Genomic DNA, 24,362 nt, shown 5'->3' on the forward strand with positions numbered 1-24,362 from the left:
ATAAATTGATTATTAGTGTGACTTTTTTCCATGGTTGCATCTTTCCTTTTTAGGAATGGGATTTATTTTTATAAGGTGAAATAGAGTACATTACTATTCTTAAATAGGCCACAGAAATCTACAATCAATGCTAGATTGGTGGTGCTTGTAAGTATTGCCATCATTGGACTGCGTGCACTCATTTTCAGTGGGTTTATTAATTTGATCAGATCCATCCAAACTTTCCCATTTGTCCAAGTGTTTCCATGAACTTTGATGTAAATTGTATGTGAGATTCAGAGGAGAGAAACACCAGTTGCAGCTGAATACTCAGCTACGTAAATGAAAACTATGAAGAATGCTTTTTCACTGACATCAATTGTCTGTTAATTTTGATTTCATTTGAAAATTTACATATTTGTTGTAATATCTGGACTGCGCTTCAGAAATATTTCTTCAGTAAATTTTATTAAGTTGATTTTATCATAATACATGTGCATTGATAATGTCATAAACAATACCATATATGTGCATTTTGGAAGAGCTTGCTCACTTGGAGTCTTGAGTGCTTATATTTGAAGGATTAGAGGGGGGGCAACAAAAGAGTTGTTTCAAATAAAGCACATGTAAGATGTAGTTTTTGTACCAATTTATTCCACAGCACTATTTGATGACATTTAGTATTTCCACCACAATAATAAAAATAATAATAATAATAATAATGACCTTATTTAAAGAGGGTGGCACAATTGGCTAAGAACTAATATACCTTGAGGCCCTCATACAAAGGAATTTATTTATTTTAGCTGCATCTTTGAAGCCACTGGATATATTGGGTTTGGAAGAAGGAAATAGAGTGGGCATTTCTAATCTCAACTGGAATACTATTCCAGAACAGAGTTCCAGAGTATTGGAAACTTTTTAAATAACTCCTTATTTGGTTTGGGAATTTTATACTGTTTGGTAGACATGGATCGCAGGTGGGGAGTATTACCAGGTAGCCTATACTGGAATAGTGATTGTAAATATTCAGGAGCACTATTATGAGATATCCCGTTCATTAATTTGGCTTTTCTCAAACAGATTCAGTCTTTAATAGGTAATATTTTTAACCTACCAGCTAAATTTTCCTTGCTTTCTTTCTGGATTGATTTTAGCCCAAATGCTCTTTTTTGAAGATGTGCCAGCTTTGCTATGTTTTTATCGTTTGAATTACCCCATACTGTATTACAGTAGTCTAAATAGGGTTGTATGTAACTGTTATAAATTAGTTTTCTGTGCCTTTCAGGGAGAAAATGTCTTATCCTACTGAGAAGCCATAAACTTGAATTTACTTTTTTACTGATATGTTTGATATGTTCAGTCCATGATATGTTTTTACCTACAAGAACACCAAGTAGTCTATCGTGACAGACCATTTGCAAATTTTTATCCTTCCATGTCAGACATAGTTCATCACTATCAAGATTTGTCCTTCATTGCCATGTTGAGATAAGTAATATTTTAGTTTTACCAGTATTTACCACCATGCCATTGCATGTGCACCAGTTTTCCAGTTTGTTTAGGGCATTCTGTAAAGAAATTTTGAGTTCATGCTTTGTGTTGTGGATGTCTGACAATGTCGTGTCATCTGCATAGAGATCTGTAGATGATACTGAGTCTCTTAGTAAAAGTGGTAGGTCATTGGTTATTTCAAAATCATTTTATCACTAGAATATCATTGATGGTTTCAACACTCGAAAGTTAAAAAGAAGAAATGATTTCATCTTGAATTCTGGAAATTCTTTTTGAGTTAGTCAGTCCCTTTGGTAACCATTTTTGCAAGTCGATTCAGGTTTATTATTATTATTACAATTTTTTATCTCCACTCAAACATTTTATTATTTTGTAGCCCACAATGGCAGTGGGATCAGATAATATGTTATCACAACCTCTCCCATACAAACAATGTGTGAAATTTTATGGCAGACTGGAGCCCAAACAATTAAGTAGCCAGTCTGTCCAGCCAGTTGAATTTTTAGGCACCTTCAGTAAATGTAATCTACCAATTTTATCATTTTAATGAATATACGAGAAAAATTAAAAACAAGTGAAAAGTAAATAATGTTGAATTGTTTCTGATGACCACTCATGAATCTTGGTGGTATGAGAAGATAACTGCATTCACTAGATTTATATAAATCCAATTATAGACTCTTTGGTAGCTATGTGATGTCTGATGATACATGCTACTTTTGATTCCCAGTGTCAAAATGTTGAGGTGCCTGATGCCACAGGCTAAAAAACCAAACAGAAAAGGAAAAAGAACTATTTAGAAGAATAAAAGATTATGACACTATCAAATGAAAATGATAGTTCGGTTACAGAATTCACATAGGATATGCTAACAGGATGCATGCTAAGACCACGATAATACTGTCACTGTTCATTCACCTCAGCATTGAGAATGATATCCAAGACTGTAGCCTTATGAATTTTCACATGAGCCTCTTATAATATTGCTTAAGTTATCTAATTCATTTAATGCATGAATGGTTTCAACACCAGTTGTGTCATTATACAGAGCAGCAATACTTATGTTTGTATACTTGTAATCAGGCATGTTGGCCCTGGAGTTATGGAAGAGTTCATTTATGATAACTCGACTAAGCAGTTATCAGTACTGAAGTAAAAGTGCAAGTTTGTTTAAACAACACTAGATGATGTTTGAATTAGGAAAAGCTATATACATTTTAAGATGCTAATGTGAAAGTCACTGAGCTACAGACTGATATAATTCATGATACTGAGCTGAATGAACTATATATTCTGATACTGCCATCATAGACAGGTCGGTGGATGTGGATCCCAATTCTTAGACTATAATTCAGGCTGGTTATCAGAGGTTAGATTATAATGTCCAACCTTAACATAAGTTATGTATGGATTTAGATCAGCTGGACGGTGAGCATCATTGTCCTGGTCAGTAAAAAGTGGCCATGTCATGCTGTGTTGAATTAATTTGACATATGATATAAATATCTTATTTTGTGGGCTTTTTTATGTTCCATATTTTATCATATAATAACCTTATTAAGGGTTAATTATTATTCATGTCAACTTGAATTTATCATTGTGTCACTAACTACATGTTGTCTTTTTGTATGATGTAATGTAGTACCAATTGGTTATGGACAGTATTTTTAGGTTACTTGTCCTGTGTGCTTGCAGGATTGTTTGGCGACTTTCGCACTTCTTACAACTGCTATCTTGACTCCGTTCATGTGGCTTCAAGGTTCAGGCTGGCCTGGCCAACGTGGGTATGTGAGAAGGCTTTATAGTAGCATCGTGTTGGTTGGTGGTTCTTACTGGGGTTTTCCTGGGTTTCTTCCACCAGCAGTTGTACTGGCCATCATGTATAACGTATCATGCTTTGACAAACTATGTTAAACCCAAAACAACAACAAAATTATATTGTATTCAAAGCACCAACATCAGTTAAAACTTTGTCATTGCTAATACCTAATGTGTGTAGTTCAGTGATGTAAAAAAAAAAATCGGGGAAGAAATGTCCATGAGAGATTGATATTTCCATGTGAATCATGTTAATGAGTTTCCTTGTTTGCCATTAGAATGTTGTATATAGATAAAGCTACCTCTTCTGCAATTAATATCCACCTCTTAAGCTGCGTGCATATATATATATATATATATATATATATATATATATATATATATATATACCATATTTCATGTAATTTTTCATACATGACAAAATAATTATTAATTTCAGTGTATGAAAAATTATATGTAAAATAAGTAATTATCATTTGTTGGTACTGACCATGCGCGAAAAATAAAGGGATCTTACCTGTGCAGGTTCTATGGAACACACGCTACTCAACAACCTAACGGTACAAATGTACAAAATAAATGTATATTTTCTGTCTCATTCTGCTCCGAGTTCAAAAGAATTTGCAAAAAATTTCACTATTTTTTACTGCAAAAATTCAAGAATGCATCCTTTGTAATTAAGCATACCTCTGATATATGTAATATTACTTCCAGCTTGTTTCTTACATGTGATTGATACACTTTACATCATTTACTCTTATTAATGAGTCAATCTACAAATTTATTTCCATAACATCCTCTCCTGTTTCTACTGTAAAATTGTCAAACTTTGTCTTAAAGCTTATGGCTAACTTGACCTGGTGTGATAGACATATTATATTTACTTTTAAAATGAAAACAGCCTTTTATTGTGAATGTACTTTTTTGTGGTTTCCAAATTGTCTGATCTAAACAAAAGCCAAGAATATTGAAGTTCATAATAATTTACTATTGATTTTGTAAAAGCATCATATTAATCAATACATAGAAATTCAGCCCCAAGACAAGTGCATTCATTCTCGAAAGGGCCATTTGTCATGCATCATTGTGTCAATATGACTGGTCTCTTAAACACTTGAGGAAAATAAAATACCATATTTCAAGATGACTGGAGATATGATCTGGTATTTATACATTTATGATCTCTTCAACATTGGTAGCGGCTTGACTCTGAGACAGAAATGGCTAATTTCATTTTAGCCTGCAGATACTGGTGTCATTGTGTAGGTTGTATTTCTTTGCCGTAAGAAATGATAAATATTTCATGAGCCATCACTGTTTCTCCTTGTGATAAATATTTTGCATGGATCATCTGACACTGATTTTACAGTTGGTTTTCTACTAATGAATCTTTTATTACCTTGTAGGATGGTCGCTGTGGTGTCCTAAAAGCTCCTTGATTGGTATTGGAAGCTGCTTGGTTAAACTTCTGTATTTCTTGAGTCACAAAAGAAGTAATTTGATTTACTTTCCCACATGTTACTGTGCTCATGAATTTCTTAAATATTTGTCATTACATACAAGACTTTACTTTGTCAGGGGCCCATTCTTGGAGAAGATCTGGTCAAAATGTGTTTGACACGAGTCTCTTGGGAAAGCATGAAACTCATTTGTGGCTTTGTTGTATTTTTGCTGAGCCAATGTTAGTGGGAAACATGGCGTTACTTTTCTTATGGCAGTAACAATAGTTTAGCTTTTTTTTTTTCTTTATTTGCATATATTACCTCAACCCCATAATAGATTCTCACCATTTATGGTATAAATCATTATGAAGCTAAGACAGTTATGTGATATGCTTACTTGCAACTTTAACCATGGGGTCATGATCACATCAAAAATTTCTGTTACAGAATTGTTTTAATTTTTCATTTGCTGAATGCCATGGTGGATTTTTTCATACTTGGAATGAATCATCACAAACCCATGATAAATCATCTGTCATGATAGCTCAGCTTTTTCACCTCAGGGGTCAAGGTCATGTTTTAAAACAGTGGTTCAGTCATGGGCTTGACATGCAATCCCTGGCATTCTTTTTTAGTGCAGATGTTTCCATGTGATGTGTCTTACTTTATACACTGGTCATAGACTAGAAGAAATTATTGGTAGGTCTTTGCTGACTGTGCATTAACACAAGTTACCACTACTCCTTCTGAATTAATTGGTTGATTGCCATGAAACTTCATACACACACGAACACACATTTATCCCATGGTCTAGTTGGTACTTAATGAAATTGATGCCGCTCAGTCATACGGTCTGGCCTCCACAGCAGCCTTCTTGAAAATCTTGTTATTGTTACTACTACTCATGATTGGATGGTCATATCAACATGGTTTTTCAATAAAGATGTTTTATAATATTTTTGTTGATCCTAAATTAAACTGGTATTGATCTGATGTCTAATATGTGGCCATATTGAATATTTTGATTTTGCTACTCTGTAAATGCAATGTCAGTTTCACAATGGATTTTCATCGGAAGAGTTCTTTTGGAGTGGCTGGTCCTAAATGAAAATGTCTAACCCTCAATATGGCCACAATGGTAGCTATCTAGAATTGTATCAACTCTTCCCAATTGGATGACTATATCAACATGGGGTGTTCACCAGTAGACTTCTTATGATACCTAGTTGGTCCTAAATAAAAATAGTGCCAGTTGTATTCACAATATGGCTTCCATGATGGCTGTCTTAAAAATCCTTCTGAATGGATATCATTATGACATGGAGTTTTCACTGAAAGACATCTGATGATTTCTTTGTCCTAAATGTGATCTGACATACTGAATGTCCTAACCTGAAAATCTTATCACTGAAGAATATCAGAGATGATTTCAATAGTGAGCAGGTTAAAGGAAAATATGGTCTTGTCTTAAAATCCTGGAAAAAATATTCACCCATTAGTGTATGAGTCCCATTTAGGGACTCTTGTTTTCATTAACTACTTTATATTGATGCATTTTGTCAGATCTCTCTCTCACTCTCTTTTAGAAATCATATTTTACTTTCCCATGGTATATGAACCAGATTCAGACAAATCTGGGCGATAGCTTTCTCACTGAACTTTTTTTGTTCAACACCTACTGTGAACAAGTAATGAGTCCTGCAAGATCTTAGATATCTTTGTATTTTCTGCTGTGTTTGTCTTTCCTAATTTCCTGCTGCTGGAAATTTGTTATCTTTATCAGAAAATCTGTTTATGCTGAATACTTTTTAATATTATAATCAATGAATCTTTGATGTACTTGACATTTCAGTTGTAAAGACTTCAATCTTTGCTTGTTCATTGATAAGAGAGTGCATTGCATTAAAACAAGGCATTCAGCTGTAAATTGGACACATATAAATGACCATCCCTCTTTCTGTCTCAACCATAAAGGCAGATGTTTTCAATGAGCCCTGAGGTCACATGAGTTTGCCATCCTTAAAAGTACATTTCTTTTGATCCCTGATTGAGTGTATAGTACATGCATGTTGGAGAAATGTTAGGATACATTCTGTCCGCTTGTTCTTGCTTGAAGCAAAGTTAGAGCAAGATGTTGCATGCCACTTATGCTATAACTGCCATCACATTCAGGCTAGTAAGATAACTGCTTTTAATGATTATTGCCTTGAAAATAAAATCATGTACACATGTTTTAATAAATGTACTCATTCTTATGAATTTTTCCTTACTATAGGCAGTGGGACAGATTAATCTTTAAGTTTAAAAGTTTATAAAGTGAATATAAATTTTTCCTAATTTATGATAAGCCCCAGGCACTGACTTGTAATAAAAATTTTGGGTTGGGTGCTTATCACTCAACAAGGTATCCTTATGTGAAATTTGCCTAATATTGGCAAAAATTGCAAACGGGCTTATAAGAAACATTTTTAAGTCCTGTACAAGTTAAAAACAACATAGACCCGGAACTGCTATTGCATAATGAACTGGCAGATCAAGGTCTGTGTCATTTTTATTCTGCTGAATAGTAGTTACAACCTGTACACACTTGGCTCTAGTGGCAGAAATGGAAGATCTAGGTCTGTGCAGTTTGCATTTGGATCTGACATAAGCTAGTATATATGGTATATGGAATATGGTGACCTGGATTGTTTGAATATACAGAATCATTTTCAGTACTAGTTGGAATTATATAAAGCTGTGCATATATTGGATTATTCTTTGACATTAAAAGGTTGTTCCTTGTGGGGGTTTTACTTCATGCATTTGTCCATTATTTTATTTTCCTTGCAAGTCAGCCGTATTTATTTCAATACTTTGTCTAAATGAAGCTGAGGTGTAAAACTTCAGCTTTAGGTGGCAAAATAAATTTGTATACTCATGCTTATTTTTTTTACTGGAGTTCAAATGCATTGACTACATGTTTATATTTGGAAGGGTTTATTTCCCAAAGTCTTTGCAGCTGATAGATTTAGATTTTTGGAACATATCGATGGCTTTTAATTTGCACTATATATTATTGTGCTGATGTACTGTTTATTTATATGCTTCATTTATCTATCCAACCCCCTTCCCTGAGTATGCCAGCCTGTAATCGTCCATCTTTTGTTTTTTCACATCTAACTAGTCCAACATAAGCAGCTATTTTCTCTGGTACAGATTTTGTTCACTAGCCTTTGACCTATAGGACAGTGGTTTGCTACCATTTCAAGCATGAGAACCCCATTTTAAAAGGTTTGTGGCCCCCTCCACATTAACGGTTGTGCTAAATACAAAGCCCATTGTAATAACCCCACTGCCACCTGGCTATCCATGGCCCACAGGATGGGAACCATTGCTGCAGGGTGTGTTCCTTCATTGATGTGTACATTATATTCTTCAGCTGTTCTTAACCAGGATCAGTACAATTTTGAGTTTATTCTTTCATTTTCATACATATTTTTTCTATTACAGGTGCAGAACTCTCTCTCAGAAAAGTTTTATTGTGGTAAGTTTTTAACATTTGAATACCCAAATTTTGCTTTTCTTACTTCTTTTCACTTCTTTTCTAGATACTGGCTCAGCCAATGTGGGTATGTGAGATAGCTTGCCAGTAGCTTCTTATGGGTTGGTGGTTCTTTCAGGGGTTTTCCCAGATTCTTCCTCCACCATTTATACTGGCTGCCATGTATAGACTATCTTGTGCTCAAAAATGGCATTAAACCGTACCACAATAACAACAACTTTTCTAGATACCGTAAATAACAGTCAAAGGGATGTAACCCTTTTTTTTTCATTGATGAGAAATGGAATTTTATTGAGCAAGACTCTGTTATGTAAAATTCTGTCAGATTTACAAAATTAAATTTAACCATTACTGGGTATTTATTGCAGCCATTTTCCAAATTCACAACAGAAATTGTTCCGTACTTTTTGTCCATTGATTCGGGGACTGACTTCAGTGCATGTCCAGTACAAATTATGCCACAAGATACAACATATTGAGACTATGTTTTGTATTTCAGCTCTGAGTCAAGGTACTAAAGCTAGCCAAAGGTCATTAAAGGGGTAAGTAAACGTTTCCTTTGACATTTACAGAATCCAATTTGTGCTTAAAGTAATTTGAACTGTTAAAGGTTTCACAATTTACTCTAATGCATATCATTAAAATGTTGTCTGAGATATGCCTTTTGGTTCCAGTAGTTCTCCTTACATACTAAAGAAAGAAGAATGAAGAAAGTCATAGTTCAGAAGAGCTGATAGCATGGTCTCTTATCCATCTGTCCATTGTCACACGTTTGTTATTGCTGATAGCATGGTCTCTTATCCATCTGTCCATTGTCACACGTTTGTTATTGCTAATCCTTCAAAACTGCATTGAGGATTACTATGAAACTTAATGTGCATATTCATACCATGATTTAGTTGGTCCTGAATAAAAATGGCACCGCTTGGACATCTGATATGGCCAACACAGCTGTTATCTTGAGAGAAAAAAGACTATGCCTAGTTTGTCTTGGATAACAATGGTGCCAGTCTGATATCTAATATGACCGAAACAGCAGCCATCCTAAAAAATCTTGTTATAGCTTCTACTCCTGAACAGAAAATCATATTGATATTACGTTTTCACCAGAAAACTTCTCATATGTCTAGTTGGTCCTAACTGAAAATGGTGCCACTTGTGACATCCAGTATGGTCATAACAGTTGCCATCGTGGAAATCTTTTTGTCACTACTCATCCTGAATGGATAGTGATATCAACATTGGGTTTTTACAGCAATTCCTCTCATGATGTCTAGTTGGTCCTAACTTGAAATGGTGCCATTCCAACATCCGGTATGTTTGCTGCAGTAGGCATCTGAAAAATGTTGTTATTGCTACTCATCCTGACAGGATGGACGCATCAACATGGCGTTTTCAGAGAAAGCCTTATGATGTCTTACTAGTCCTAAATGAAAACAATGCTGTCCAGACATCCAGTATGGCCACGAGTTATCTTGAAAGTCTTTACATTTTACTCTTGATTAACTCGTCATATCAGAATTGGGTTTTCACCGAAAAGGCTTATGGTGTCTAGCTGGTAATAGATGTCTTCCCATGTGGCTGCAAAAATGATGATTTTGAAAATCTTTGTAATCATTCTTCTTGTAGATGGCTTGTTCTGTCGATATTGTGTTTTCATCCAAGGGCATCTTATGATGTCTAATTGTTTATAAATGGAAATGGTTTCAATCTGATATCCAGTATGGGCAATTTGGCAGCCATCTTAAAAATCTTATTATTATTTCTCATGAATGGAAAGTCATATTGGGGTTTCCACCACAATGCTTCTTAGAATGTCCTGTTGGTCCTAACGAAAATGGGGCTAGTCTGACATCCAGTATATCCACCACAGCAGCTATTTTGAATATCAGAGATGATTTCAATACTATGTATTTAAAAGACAGAAATGGTCAGATCTTGAATTCCTGGAAATCTTTTTTTGGGCCAGTAGAGCATCATTCCCTTCAAGGACTCTTATTTTAATTTGGGCCAGATGGCAAAATAATTCAGGCTTATGGATTGATAATGTCAGTCCATTAATCATTCTGTCCATCAAGCATCAACAGAGGTTTAACATTTTGATACAGGTCCTTTACGCTGACACTACTGATTGTACAATAACCTGGATTAGTCATAAGATGTTAGACGTGTTATGTGGCTATTAATGAAAATTAGGTCACATCATTTCAAGATCCAGTGATTGTAGTTAACCTTTACATTTAACTCTCTTTATCGGACACTTTTGCTATGGAGTTACATAACTTGGTATGTAAATAAATCACTGCACCTATATTTAATGGTTGAGTGATTTTGTTCTTTATGCTGAGCTGTTTCTGTAGATTAGGATTGGCATGAGCTCAGTTTCTCAGACACTGTTTTACAACCACATAAGTTGGCATTTATGTGCCATATGGAGTTCTTAATCTCAAAGCTATAATCAGGTCACTATAACCTGTATTTCACTGCTTAATGATTTGTGGTAAGCTAAATTTATCACAGTTGCCTGTGGAGTTGAATGAACTGGTATATCATTCTCATGAGAAATACTATGGCTACACTGAATACTGGGTCACTGATCGATATTATACGGTTGAGTGGTTTGTGATGACCATTGTGTTAAACTGTTTTTCTTGATTGAGGTTTGCTTTTAGCTCATTTTTCCTGAAACTGTCAAAACTAGATAAATATGGCCTATATTTCCCACCACATTCAGCAATATTAACATTTGTGTTTAGTTTCATTTCCTGGATATTATGACCAATATTTCACATTCTAGTAACTTGCATTACACATTGCATTGAGTTTTTCAGACACTATTATCTTTGGATCTTTTAACTTGCTTTACAGATCCTTTATGACAAGTGTTTTACTGATCAACAATGTGACCTCATTTTGTACTCCAGTCATCTCTGCATTTAGTTCACTTTCTGAGACACTCTTACAGCAGAATAATGAAACTTGATACATATGATTATCATAAAAAGTATGAAACCATTTATACTCATTAAAAGCTTTGTAATCCAACCATGCTACCATTGTTAATTATCTTGTTAATTTTGTTAAACTTCTAATAGCCATTTAAAATTTACATTCTGCTTGTTTTGCAGAGTTTACTTATGGCTTGTTTCAATGTCCATATCTATTGGGATATTTATTTGTTACAGAGTTGACTCACTACTTGCATGTAATTACCAGTATATGGTTCGATTTTGCACTGTAATCTTTCAGTCTTCAGTATTATTCTACAAGATCAGCGTGTCAACACAAGCAGTATGTGAGAGGATTCCACTGCACATCAGTAACTTGTAAGTAAAATGGTTTTCTTATTTGTAACAGTTTTTTGCTAAGCAGTGGAAATATTGTGTACTCTCCTGCCGTCACGTGTATTAACATTTAAATTTCATTTGTCACTGGCTTATAGATATGTCTTGACTAGAACCACTTGTGTGGCCTATTGGTTAGATCATCTGCCTCAGAAGTGGGAGGTCGTGGGTTCGATCCCCAGCCGAGTCATTCCAAAGGCTTACAAAAATGGTACTAACAGCTGCCTCGCTAGGCACTCAGCTTTCAGAGATTTGTGTTAGGACTGGTCGGCCTGGTGTCTGGATAATGTGACTGGGTGGGACATCATGCTACATGTCTGTGGCATGATGCCCCAGTGCTAGACATCACTATAAAGTGCCACACTGCAGACATCGTATCTACATTAAAAATCCTAATCACACACACACACACGTCTTTACTAGTAACAATACTTGTCACTGGCTCATAGACTCATAGCCATGTATTTACTACTAACAATACTTGAGGTGGCATCATCAATATTTAGATTTTGAGTTATAGGTTTTGAAGGTAATACATCTTCTACATCAGTGGTAGAGTTTGCTATAATATTACATTATACCAAAAGTTTGTACCTGAGTGCTAAAGTTTCCTTTTTTACCAGTATTGTGTTACTTGCATCAGAAGATAGCAAAATACAGGCAGCGCTTTCCAGTGATGATGTCAGGGGCTTTGCTAGGGTATTTTTCATCAGCTGGTGGGGCAGGGGTATAAATGTCTCTCTTGTGTAAATTCACTACTACCTACCTCAAAGTGACGTGTTCATGAATGTTGTGTACCATAGGTATTTACATGCAAGAATAATACTTCCATTTTTATGCAAGTCCAAACATTTGTATTGATATATGTATTTTGCTGTATAAACAGTGTTTGATTCAGTAATAGTTTCTGATTTAATTTGTATTTTCTATTTCCATAGACTGCACCGGTGGTCTAAGTAGTTAGAGTGTCCACCTTAGATGTTGGAGGTTGTGGGTTCGAACTCCTGCCAAGTCATACCAAAGACTTATAAAAGTGGTACTGGTATCTACCTCACTTGGTGCTCAGCATTAAGAGGTTAGTGTTGGACTTGTCGGCCTGGTGTCAGGATAGTGTGACTGGTTGGGACATGATGCTACATGTCCGCAGCATGATGCCTCAGTGCTAGAGATTGCTATTAACTGCCACATTGCAGACATGGTGGCAGTATGAGTCAGATTGTTAAAGCTTTGTTTAAAAATTGTTTTAAAAAAACACAACACACTTTTTCCGTAAGTTAGATTTAATTCCCAAATGACATTTCCCAGTTTTCTGCCTGCACACGTGGCCCTGTAAGCCATTGGCTTGTAAATGGAGCACTTGCTTTTTCTCTTCAAATTGAATATCCTTTTGATCAAGTACATGTAACAAGTTTAATATTTGTTAAATGCCAAATTTAGGTGTATTTTTCACCTGAATCTCTTAAGCTGTAAAGGCAGAACCCTCTTTGTTTTTAATATGACAACCTTTGATTGAGCCATGAGTTTGATACTTGCACAGTACCAAGTTACAGAGGGTGGTTTTTTGAATTCCCTGTAACCTTGCCTTTAATAGATTTAACAGGCTGTGTGATCAAAGTGTTACTTACAAAGCCAAGGCTCAATCTGTACATATGCACTCACATATGACAGTGAAACAGAAGATGGTGAGTCTGACAGTATTTGTGATGACTAGGCAAAGATTTACAATGACTATATGATGATGGAGGATTACAAAACTTTATCAGAGAATGAATGAATTCTTAGACTTTGTACCAGGTGACTTTAGATAGTGACATTTTTAGGATACTATATATAAAAAAAATGTGGACTCAAATTTCATTGTTTATTTGCAAGATATGTGGAGTTAAAATATTATGGGATATTGTTAATTTGATCATTATGAACTAATGTTTTATACTGGTAAGTGACTTTGAATTAATAAATGGGTTAAAAATGTCAAACGTTTTAATGGATTTTATTACACAAAGAGGGACAAATTGTAACTTGTCAATTTATTTGTGAAATAATCCACTCAATAATATAACTGTATTTTGCATTGGTTTTGTCTTTATTTTTCCCACCTATCCAAATCGCTTGTTTTTTGTTGTGTTTTTTAAGAGTAACTCTGACTCACTGATGACAAGTCAACCCTTCAGACAGATCTGTCTTACAAAGTACACTCCCAGCTTATTGCAGGGTTAGCAAGAAATTGGCTTTGTATACTCCCAAAAGTGGGAAGGTCGACTTATAGTTGAGTTGACTTATAAGCAAGTACATACAGCAACTGTTTTTCAAAGTCACAGCATCGTATGCTTAAAAATAGGCAATAATATATAGTATAAATTCTGCCAGAGATGCCAACATGTCTGGTACTGGGGGTGTAGGGGTGGGGGGTAAGCCCATTGATCGGAAGGGGGGATTTTGGAAAAAGCAGAAACTGTTCTCATTTTTTGTCTTGATACAATTGCAGAAAAATGTTGTGATTTAGGACGAACAATTGCAGAAAAACCTCAATCTTGCACCTTGGATGCATATTTCTTGGTTGTGTTGAAATCGGGAAAACATGTTCTTATCTCCCACACCAACATAACTCAGACCTGCCGTCCCTAACAAGACTTTCTCAGTAAGGCAGTCAATATTTTTTCAATTAAGTTGGAGTAAAGTATAACACAATCTCATGTAATGGTATTGTTGACTTCAAAAACATGCATTTTAAAAACTCTTTTAGACCTTGAGTACAGTTTCAGAAACTTTAGTTCTAAACCTCAAACCTCATAAAGCTAAATGGTATCTTGTTTATTCTCCCAGCTTAACAAAATCTTTGGATTTATTCTGAATTTGACATAGTGGCAGACATGAGATTGATTCAGATCAACACATGATGTCCAATAAAAGTAATTGTTGCCATTCCTTTTTTGCCCCCAACATCTGAACATTTTTAAACGTGTGTGCTCATTGTTGAAACTTTTTAAAAGTGTTAATGTTTTTTCTTTCTTCATCTTCAGCATGTTTTTATTCATTAGATGCCATTTCAAGAAAATTATATAATCAAACTTGTCTACTGCAGCCACCCATGGGAAAAGTCCCAAGTGGCCTTTGTTGACAGGTGACATATGAAAGGTTCAACTCAGTCTTTGTTCATGACAAATTCATATACTATGCAGGGGGCCCCGAGTGGTCTAAAGCGCTCTCTGTTACGGATCACTGCCATCTCACCTCTGTCTGCGTGGGTTCGAGTCTCGGATTCAGCCAATGTGGGTATGTGAGAAAGCTTGTCAGTAGCTTCTCATGGGTCGGTGGTTCTTTCCGTTGGTTTTCCCGGGTTCTTCCTCCATCATTAATGCTAGCTGCCATGTATAGCCTATCATGTGCTGAAAAATGGCGTTAAACCCTACTACAACAACAACAACATATACTATGCACTGAATAGCATTAGCATTATTAATAGTAGTTGTATCATTAATATTTTTATTATTATTATTATTTTATTATTATTAGCAGTAATATTATGCTATAAAGATAGATGTATTTCATGCAGATGTTTAACAAAAACTAAAAAATAACAAGGTGATAAAAAGTTCCACACAAGATTACTGTATCCTCTTTCTAATTCATCATCATGTACATTCTTTATTCACAAATCATACTATCATTGTCACAGGTGTCAAAGTGTTGATCAATTTTTAGCGGGTCCTTTAACTTACATTTAAACTTTACCTATGATATGATTGGGAAACACAGGACTTACTTTTTTTTGGCCAGTTTGTGTAATTGGGCATAAAAACGGGTGTTCACACTTAGAACAATTGATGGATTAAGCAGTTGCTTAAACTCAGTGAGATCATAAGGTCAGCTTTTGTGAGAGACCTTTGATGATAAGAAAATGAGAAGAAGCTTCCTTTTATATAATGCCTTGCTCAACAAACAAAGGAAGTTTAATGTGCATGCTTGGAGTGGTCACTGCTGATATGCTCCAGTGACCATGGAAGCCAGGATGAAACTACTGCTTGGTTGAGAAATACATGGCACCTGACTGCAGAAGGCAGGGTGAAACCACTGCTTGGTTAAGAAACACTTGGCCACTGACCGTCAAAGACAAGTGACTGCTGGTTACATGATATTTATGTAGGAAATGCGGGTGAAATTAGAATGGCCATTGTGACCATTAGGACAGGTTTGACTGTATAAGCAACAGCTTGATGATGCAGGCATTTTGCATGAAAACATTGGGCAGTTTAAAGCATCTGAGTTACTCCTGATGAACTACACTGAATCTAATATGAAACCCAAATCTGGATCAAACATGGACAAGCCAGAACAGTAGAACCTGTCTTGAATGACTCCCCGATCTGCCAAAAAATACTGGTCTCTCATGACAGGTCATAACACTTTATAACCAATAAATCTGTTCAAGGAGAACATGGTGTCTCAAGACAGGTGGTCTTTCATAGCAGTAGTCTCTCAAGACCGGTTTTACTGTATCTGGATTTGACTGCAGTGATCATATTTTCATAATTTTTGCTATTATTTAGTGTGTCTTAAATTTAAGGGTATGTTTAATAAGACCTGTAGTAAAATCATAAGGTTGGCTGTTTATCATAACTGTCAATATATCTAATGTGGAGTGGGAAAGTCAGGCAACTTGGGCTACATGTTCTGGAACATCTTCCAAACCGAATATATGGACTGTCAAATGTAGATTGTTTATAGTAAGAAACTTTGTCAAGATGAATGCTGTTGTAATGATTGATAAATTAATATACTATGTAAATAATTCTTTTTGTGCTATATGAGCTTACAATATCTTCATGTTATTTTTTCATAGCACAAGTGTGTTGCAATAGTTCAGATTTGAACCCAAGTAGAGAGCACTGGAAACGAATTGGAATGCTTTCCAAATATTGTTGACTTTAACTCAGAATCAATGTTTTTCATCCTCTGTGGTGTTCCATTGCCCATTCCAAAGTATATAGACTGGCATTGATTCTGCATGTTCTGTTTTAAAGCAATGAAATGGAAAAATTTCAGCATGTGTACCAGTTATGTGAAACGGAAACTCTTGGAAACTGTGATAGCACGTTTTCTTAAATTGCAAAACATTTATCACTGAAAACATCATTTTATCATGCAGCTGACATGTTAAAAATATAGCAGAAAAAGATTCATACTTGGGGAGGTGGAGCATTGTCAAAATATCAGATAAACATCTCTGAGATGTTGGTACCTCTGTACTACCTGCATGATCGTGGTTTAAATAAAATCTCACTTGGAATAAATAAATCTGATGGGATGCATTAGTTTGCTGAATGGTTGTACTGGCACAGCTTAGTCTGGTTTGGTGTTTAAGTGTACATGGAGAAAAGTGCATCATGTTACCCAGAACAAGTTAAACACATTTATGTTTTTTTTTTTAAATAATAAATGCAAAGGGTCCCTTGAAGGCACTGACATTTTATTAGCCAAAAAGAATTTCCAGGAATCCAAGATAAGACCTTGTGTTTGCTAATTTTAGAAAGTGAGTGAGTGTTTAAAATAGTTGCCCTTTGTTTTGGACATAAATAAATGCATGTGTCTGCTACCGCTCTCAGATGATTAATAAGGCAACTAATTAATTATAAGAGATTAATATGTATCATTTTGGATTTGATTCTTCACCTCTTGTATTGATATGAGTATCGATATAGAAATAATAGAAATTATTCATTTCACTCATATTTAGCCATCTTGAAAATCGTTTTTGTTGTAGTCAAATGACTTTTTATAGTTGGCCCTAAATTAAAGTTGTGCTGGTATGACATCCTTTATAACTGCCATTGAAAATCTTGTTATAGCTACCCCTTAATAGCATGAAGTTTTCACTAAAAGACTTCTTACGATGTCTTGTTGGTCCTAATTGTTGTTGTTCTAGGGTTTAATGCCATTTTTCAGCACAAGATCGGCTATACATGGCAGCCAGTATAACTGGCGGAGGAAGAACCCTGGAAAACCACCAACCCACGAGAAGCTACTGGCAGGCTTTCCCACATACCCGCGCTAGCCGAGCCTTGGACACAAACCTGGTCCTAATTGAAAATGGTCTTCATAAAAAAATCTTTTTATTGCTATTCCACCCAAACAGATGGTAATATCATCATGGGACTTCTTATGATAACATGTAGTCTTATATATATAATTATATTATATATCAGGACAGGTTAACTGGACAGAGTTCCAATGCATGACCCAGAACCTCTTTCCTGTTTACTGATGCCTCAGCCACTTTTGGGGTGTTGACATAGAAACTGAGGGTGTAGTCCTTAAGGTCTTGCAGTGTCTGTAGGCATCTTCTGTTCATATAAACAACATAGAACTGATGGTCTTTTTCCTAGCGCTACAGTGGTTTATCAACCACATATGGTAATGTTGTGTTATGTTTGCCACAAACAACTTTTGTCAGTGGAAAATAGTTGCCTATGAATCTGTGTGTCAACTATAAATCAGTCTCCCTTCTTTGCCAGCCTGGCCTTCAGATGAAAAACCAGCTACCATCAGTAGTTTCTAAATCAACTAAAATCTATAGTCTCAATCACAGCTCTGCTATGGATGTTCAAAATATACTTATTTTCCCAGTTAAAGCATTATGCTTCTGTATGGCCAGATCTAGAAGGCAAAGAAAAATTGTCTCAGTTTCGCTCTAGAAGGAACAAAGCTCTTCTAAATCTCTCACTGAGATCTTTCCTTCACAAGTGTCAAACTTAAAGAGGTATATTTTGGGCATTTCTTTACCATTCTTCTCTGGATGTCATGAAATCCTTTCTGGCAGGCTCCAACTTCTTTTCATTATATCTTCATTCATCATTTTACCAAAGTGAAGACTTGTGCATTAGGCCCAATTATCTCATCTCAGCAAATTGTCTAACTATCCTCTAGTCTGCCATAGAAAACCCAGCTGACAGCAGATGGTATGTTACTTTACTTAAACAGCTAGTCATGGGGCCATCAGTCTCATTCAGGCTTGGAAAAGTCAACAATGTAATAATAACAGATGATGTATTGCTGCTATTAAAATGTACTTTGGGGTGTACAACTAATCATGTAATACTTACCTGTCATTGTTACCAGATTTTCTCCTCCCTCCACACTGATGTCCTTCTGGCCTCAGTCCTAGTCAAAAAAGGACATTGTCCATGTAACAGAAGTGATTAAGGTTTCAGACTGGGATTATGTTTATTTTTGTTCTGGACTTTTCAATGACTAATTGGAGGCTGGAGTTAACTTGGACTGAGGACTATCACCAGGAAAACTGATAGCAGCATAAATAATAACAGATAATTATTACATATATTAAACATTAGTTGACTCTCTCCCCCACCCCCCCCCATACACACACACACTACATTTTACAAAAGTAGACATTTGGCCAATGTGGGTATGTGAGAAAGCTTGCCAGTAGCTTCTCATGGGTCGGTGGTTCTTCCCAGTGTTTTCTCAGGTTCTTCCTCCACTATTAATACTGGCTGCCATACATAGCCTATCATGTGCTGAAAAATGGCATTAAACCCATCAACAACAACAACAACAACAAAAGTAGACTCTCTTAAAGTACAATGTTTAGGTTTTTGACATTTCTTTCTTGCATTAATTATGGCACAGTACACAGGCAAGACATAGTGTTTTATGGAACCTTTGTTTCTGTATTTATTCAGTAACAGGGAGATTCTTTTACTTTGGTTTCATTGTAACTATGCAATTGGACAGGAAAAAAAATTGTTTGGTTCAGTTATTCAATCAGTTTCTCTTTAAATCAACTTTGCACAGTGTGAATATATGAAATACGGTTACAGCTCACATAATCTCACAACTGCAACTACTCTATTTACTTATGAGTTGAGTCGAACTGGAAACAACACAGACCCTGATCTGCCATTGTATAATGTGCCAGCTGATTAGGTTAACATTATTCATTCTACTGATGTAGAACTGATGACACTTTATGTGGTTACAGGTCTGGATTTGTGCAGTTTGCAGTTGGACTTGATTTATAAGTGAATATACATGGCATTTGTATTGTAGACATGTATAAGAATTCTGAACAGTATGCAACTTTCAGAATAGAGATGGCCATTTAAGATGGCATCGCAAAACTTGTTTGTTTATTCTGAACTGTACAATATTGTGTGCATGTTGGCAAATACTTAATTACAATTAAAAAAATGGTATATGGATGTGTGCACATTTTTTAGTTTTGATCAAGAACTGATGTGTATCCAACTTGCTCCTAATGACCTTTAATAATAGTGTTTGTTGCACTAATTTGAAACAATGGGTAAAATTATTTTTTGTGTTCTTTCTAGGCAGTGAAATTAAAATAGTCAGCACCCCACCATTTGCTGAGTCAGTGACAGAGGGTGATGTCAGGTGGGAGAAAAGTGAGTGCATGTTTTGTTTACAGTACACCAGCCCAGAGCCATGGAACACTATTTGCTTATAAATGTTCTCAAACTGAAAGTAAGGCATTTAATTTCTTAGTATCAACTGAGTGACAGGACCTCAGAATCTTTTACTGAAATACATTTTTGCCAGCGATAAACCATGGAATGTTTGATTGATCTTATACATACATTTTCATGAACTTCATAGCCATGTGATTGTTTCTTGTATTGACCTTAGGCTCAGCAACAAGCATATGTCACTTTAAGATGTGGCCAGAATTATTACAAAAATAGGGAGCATCTGATTATTGATTTGCATATTGCATTGAAGAGATGCATCAAGAGGACAATGAAATGCACAAGTCCACCCTGGCATATTTTGAAGAGATCTCTAAGATGTTAAACTTTTTCTTTGATACAGAAGTTGGAGATTTTGTAAAAGAAGATGAAGTTCTGGCAGAAATTGAGACAGACAAGGTGAGGTTTTTTAATTCTCTGATATAAAGTATCTACATGAAAATGAATGCCAAAAAGCAAGGATCAATCATAAAACTAAACCTGATTTTTTTTGTCAGTGTATTTCTAGTATTACATTTATTATGTAATATTTTGTTGGTTCAGAGTGCAAACTCATTCTTAAACTGAAGCATAAATTTCTGTATATCTAGGCCTCATTCGACATTGCACAATTAGCTGACAGATCAGTTGCTGTTTACTTGAAATTATATCTACACTAATATATCATTTAAATGAGAGCAAGTGAGGGTTTATATTTTTTGTGCTGAGACAAGGATTATACATGAGCAAAATTGGTACATGGGTTTGATCAAAGCTTACAGTGTTAGATTAAGGTTTCTCAGAGAGGACAACCTCGGGAGCATTTGCGTGTTACTCATTTTGGTGCAGATGGATGTTGGGCTATTAAAACTAACACCAGATAAGTTTGTCATGAAATATGTGATTCAGAGATTCAACTTTTGAATACTGTACAGGGGACCACAGTACCTACAAGAGTCGTTGAAAGGGATATCATTTGAACACAAGTCACTGTTACCCATTGTGCTGAAGGTTGGCATGGAAAGAAACAGCATTTTATAGGGTTTGAGTTCTATAATGGTGGATAACATGCAACTGAATAATGTTATTCTACATCATATTGATTTTTGTCACACCTACTTCTGGGTGAAGTGAGACATAGTCACTTTTCCTAAGACAGTGCCATTTTCATCAATTTGTTAAGTTTTTGGTTCAAGTTTTTAATTTGCATATTTTTTCTAAACCTCTTGCTAGATTTTCATCATATTTGGCTTCAATCATTACATAGCCAAGACAGTTCATTCTTCCACATACTCAATTGCCTCCTTTACTTAATGTAGTCATCATCATGTCCATTGTTTGATCTGTTCATTGATCCAGCAGTCTCCTTAATTACACTAGTCCTTGAGTTTTCAATAGATTGTTATAAAACTTAAAATATTTTTGCCTTTGTCTGAAGATGCAAATATCTGCAAATACTGCAGGCTTACCTGTAATGGTTACATTCCAGAATTGCATATGAGATGGGTTTTTTTATTGGTTTGTCCGAAAATCTTGTTATTGCTGAAGAATATCATAGATGGTTTCAGCATTCAACTCACCTAGCAAATTTGACAAATTCAGGATGAGTGGAGACTGCTCTTTTGATGCACTGAGAATAAATGAAGAGTTGATGCTGAAGTTTTAAACTTCATGTACTATATATAATAACTTGTATTTTGGGCAAGACAGTGTTCCACAGAACACATTGGCAAATACAGATGCACAAGTATCAGCTTTCTTGTGACGGTATTGATGTCAGGATTTATTGTCAAAGTTGTGCAAGTCCGTTACATTACATCATAGAATGTTGCACACGAGACCCATGTTCTAGAAACAACCCTTTTTTTTACCCTATAATGAGACAATGAATGTTAAATTTGTTTACATTTCAGACATCCATACCAGTGCCCAGCCCAGTATCAGGAATTATAGAGGAGCTGTTGGTCCCTGATGGAAATAAAGTCGTGGCTGGACAGCAGCTGTTAAAAATTAAACTTTCAGGTTGATAGCATATTAAGAACTTTTAGAAATCTTTAGCTATAGATCAAGAGAGATGAAGAAGTGTTGTTGTATTTTTCAAACTACATTTGCAGTTCGTCACAGAAATTAACTCTAATTTTGGAAACAGCCTTGATATTACAGAATTTTAGGATGGACTTAAGCATTATAAATGAAGCATCTTGATTGAAAGCTTGTACATCAAGATTTTTTTTTCCCCAGGCAGGGTGTTTGAATTTCTTGATTATAAATATTTTACATCTCTGGTGTGGTCACTGAAAGGAACATCTTGCTTCCACCTCAGATAACTATCTATTATAGACATGGTTATGTCAGTCATTTGTTTTTAAATTGTGTTTACATGGTTGACAAAATCTGACATGCACATAATAAATCTTTCTTCCCCATGTGCAGAGAAATTGTTTTTATCAAGCCACATAAAATGACCAAAAATTTGACCAGATTGGTAAGTTAATCAAATTATACAAGAAAGCAATGGAGGCATACATGCCAACCATTATGCTTTTGGCGTAAACATTACGCTTTTTTTCACTACATTATGCCTTACGTGTAAACATGTATGGATTATGCTTTTTCTGTATATCCACCTTCCCAAAAAAATCAATTGTTTGTTTTCTCGTTTTTATTAACATACCGTTAATCCCACAGACCGTATTTAAGAAAAGATGGCTTCTACGTAACTACACTATAAGAGTATGCTTGTCCGTGCACTTTCCTAACAGTATTATATTCTATTTATAGCAACTATCCTATTACCCAGAAACATGCTGGTTCTACTTTCAAACTTTCGAACTTGTATTCTATTTATAGCAGCTGTATGGCTTAGTGAGGAGAGAACAGACTGGTTTTCTAATTTTTAATCTTTGCTCGTAGATTTTTTCCTAATAATTTATATTTAGTACAGAACCAGTCTATAGGTATTTGGCGCTAAAAGGTATAATTTATTTTAGTTGATGTGAGTATGAGAGCAAAAGATCTCCTTTCAAATAATTTCACAGATGGATTAGAAATAGGCCAATAATAAACGAAACATAAAATAACAATCCTCCAAAGATGAGGACACGAGGGCAGCATCACGTGACATCTATTGCAGGCCGTGTGGAAATAATTTTACTATTTGGCACTAAAAGTCATCAGATGTATTCTAGTTGATGTTTGTGTTAGAGCACATATATTTTTTCAAAGAATTTCACAGATGGATCAGAAAAAGACACCAAAAATAACAAAGAATCCTTCAAAGATGAATACATTAATGGCATAATACATCGTTCCATTCTATGTAGTACATGTATGACGTTTCAGTTTTAAGCAATGATACGAGTCCCTGTATTCTAGGGCAGTATCATGTTCATTTTAATATTGGGCATGGTGGTAAATTTTATGTGGAGAAACACTTGAAAACAAAGAAACATCAAATTAGCTCATCTTTTGAACTCCAATACTAAGGTAACTTCTTATCTACAGCAGAACTAAATTGCGGACATGAATGTTATAAATGCAGAGGTGTTATTTACCGAGTTCTAGAAAGATAATGAAGATCTTGCTATTGGTGCAGAAGCAAGAGAATTCATAGAGCACAATTCTACTCTAGTTGTGAAGGGGTTTGATGATAATGTTAGAGATTATTATGCTACAGCTTGTGATTACATGCTCCAGAAATTCCCCTATGGAGATGAAGTTCTTTTAAATGCTTCAGTTGCTGATGTAAATGAGAGACAGTCAAAAAAGCTTCAAAAGTGTTAGATTCTTTGTCAAGAAATATCTCTTTCTTTTACCATCTTTGCATACCTTGGCTGATCTGGAAGGAGAATTTCTGCAGTATAAAGTTGGGATTCTACCTGACAATATACTTAATGCAGATAGATTTGATGTGCAGTGGCACCTTATTTCCCAGTTAAAAGACACGATCACTGGAAGATATAAATTTCCTTCTCTTTGTCAGGTTATGAAAGGATTATTGGTTCTTTGCCATTCTAATGCTGACTGAGAGATTGTTCAGTATTGTTAACAAAAATAAAAGTGAATTCAGATCCAGGCTTCGTAACCCAGTACTTTTTGCTCTACTCATGTGCAAAACATTCATGGTCTCAGCTGGTACAAAGTGTTTTAAAATGCAACATGAAAATCTGTTGCTTTCAAAAGCTAAAAGTGTTGCATATGAAAACTTCAAGCAGTAAATGATGTTAAAAGACAA

At 35.3% G+C, this 24,362-nt stretch overlaps 1 protein-coding gene across 1 annotated transcript in view; it reads left to right on the forward strand.

Moving 5' to 3' along the window:
• The window catches only part of LOC149771464 (dihydrolipoyllysine-residue succinyltransferase component of 2-oxoglutarate dehydrogenase complex, mitochondrial-like), a 49,883-nt gene that overhangs the window by 8,217 nt on the left and 17,304 nt on the right, over positions 1-24,362 (forward strand). The window contains exons 2-7 of the mRNA XM_089948420.1: positions 8,247-8,280; positions 8,798-8,840; positions 11,548-11,624; positions 19,994-20,068; positions 20,493-20,548; positions 22,042-22,150. Coding sequence (XP_089804546.1) covers positions 8,247-8,280; positions 8,798-8,840; positions 11,548-11,624; positions 19,994-20,068; positions 20,493-20,548; positions 22,042-22,150 — 394 coding nt within the window. The remainder of the gene's footprint in view (positions 1-8,246; positions 8,281-8,797; positions 8,841-11,547; positions 11,625-19,993; positions 20,069-20,492; positions 20,549-22,041; positions 22,151-24,362) is intronic.

Source organism: Sinohyriopsis cumingii, unplaced genomic scaffold (genome assembly GCF_028554795.1).
Source record: "Sinohyriopsis cumingii isolate HCF-2022 unplaced genomic scaffold, ASM2855479v2 utg001831l, whole genome shotgun sequence".
NCBI classification, from domain to species: domain Eukaryota; kingdom Metazoa; phylum Mollusca; class Bivalvia; order Unionida; family Unionidae; genus Sinohyriopsis; species Sinohyriopsis cumingii.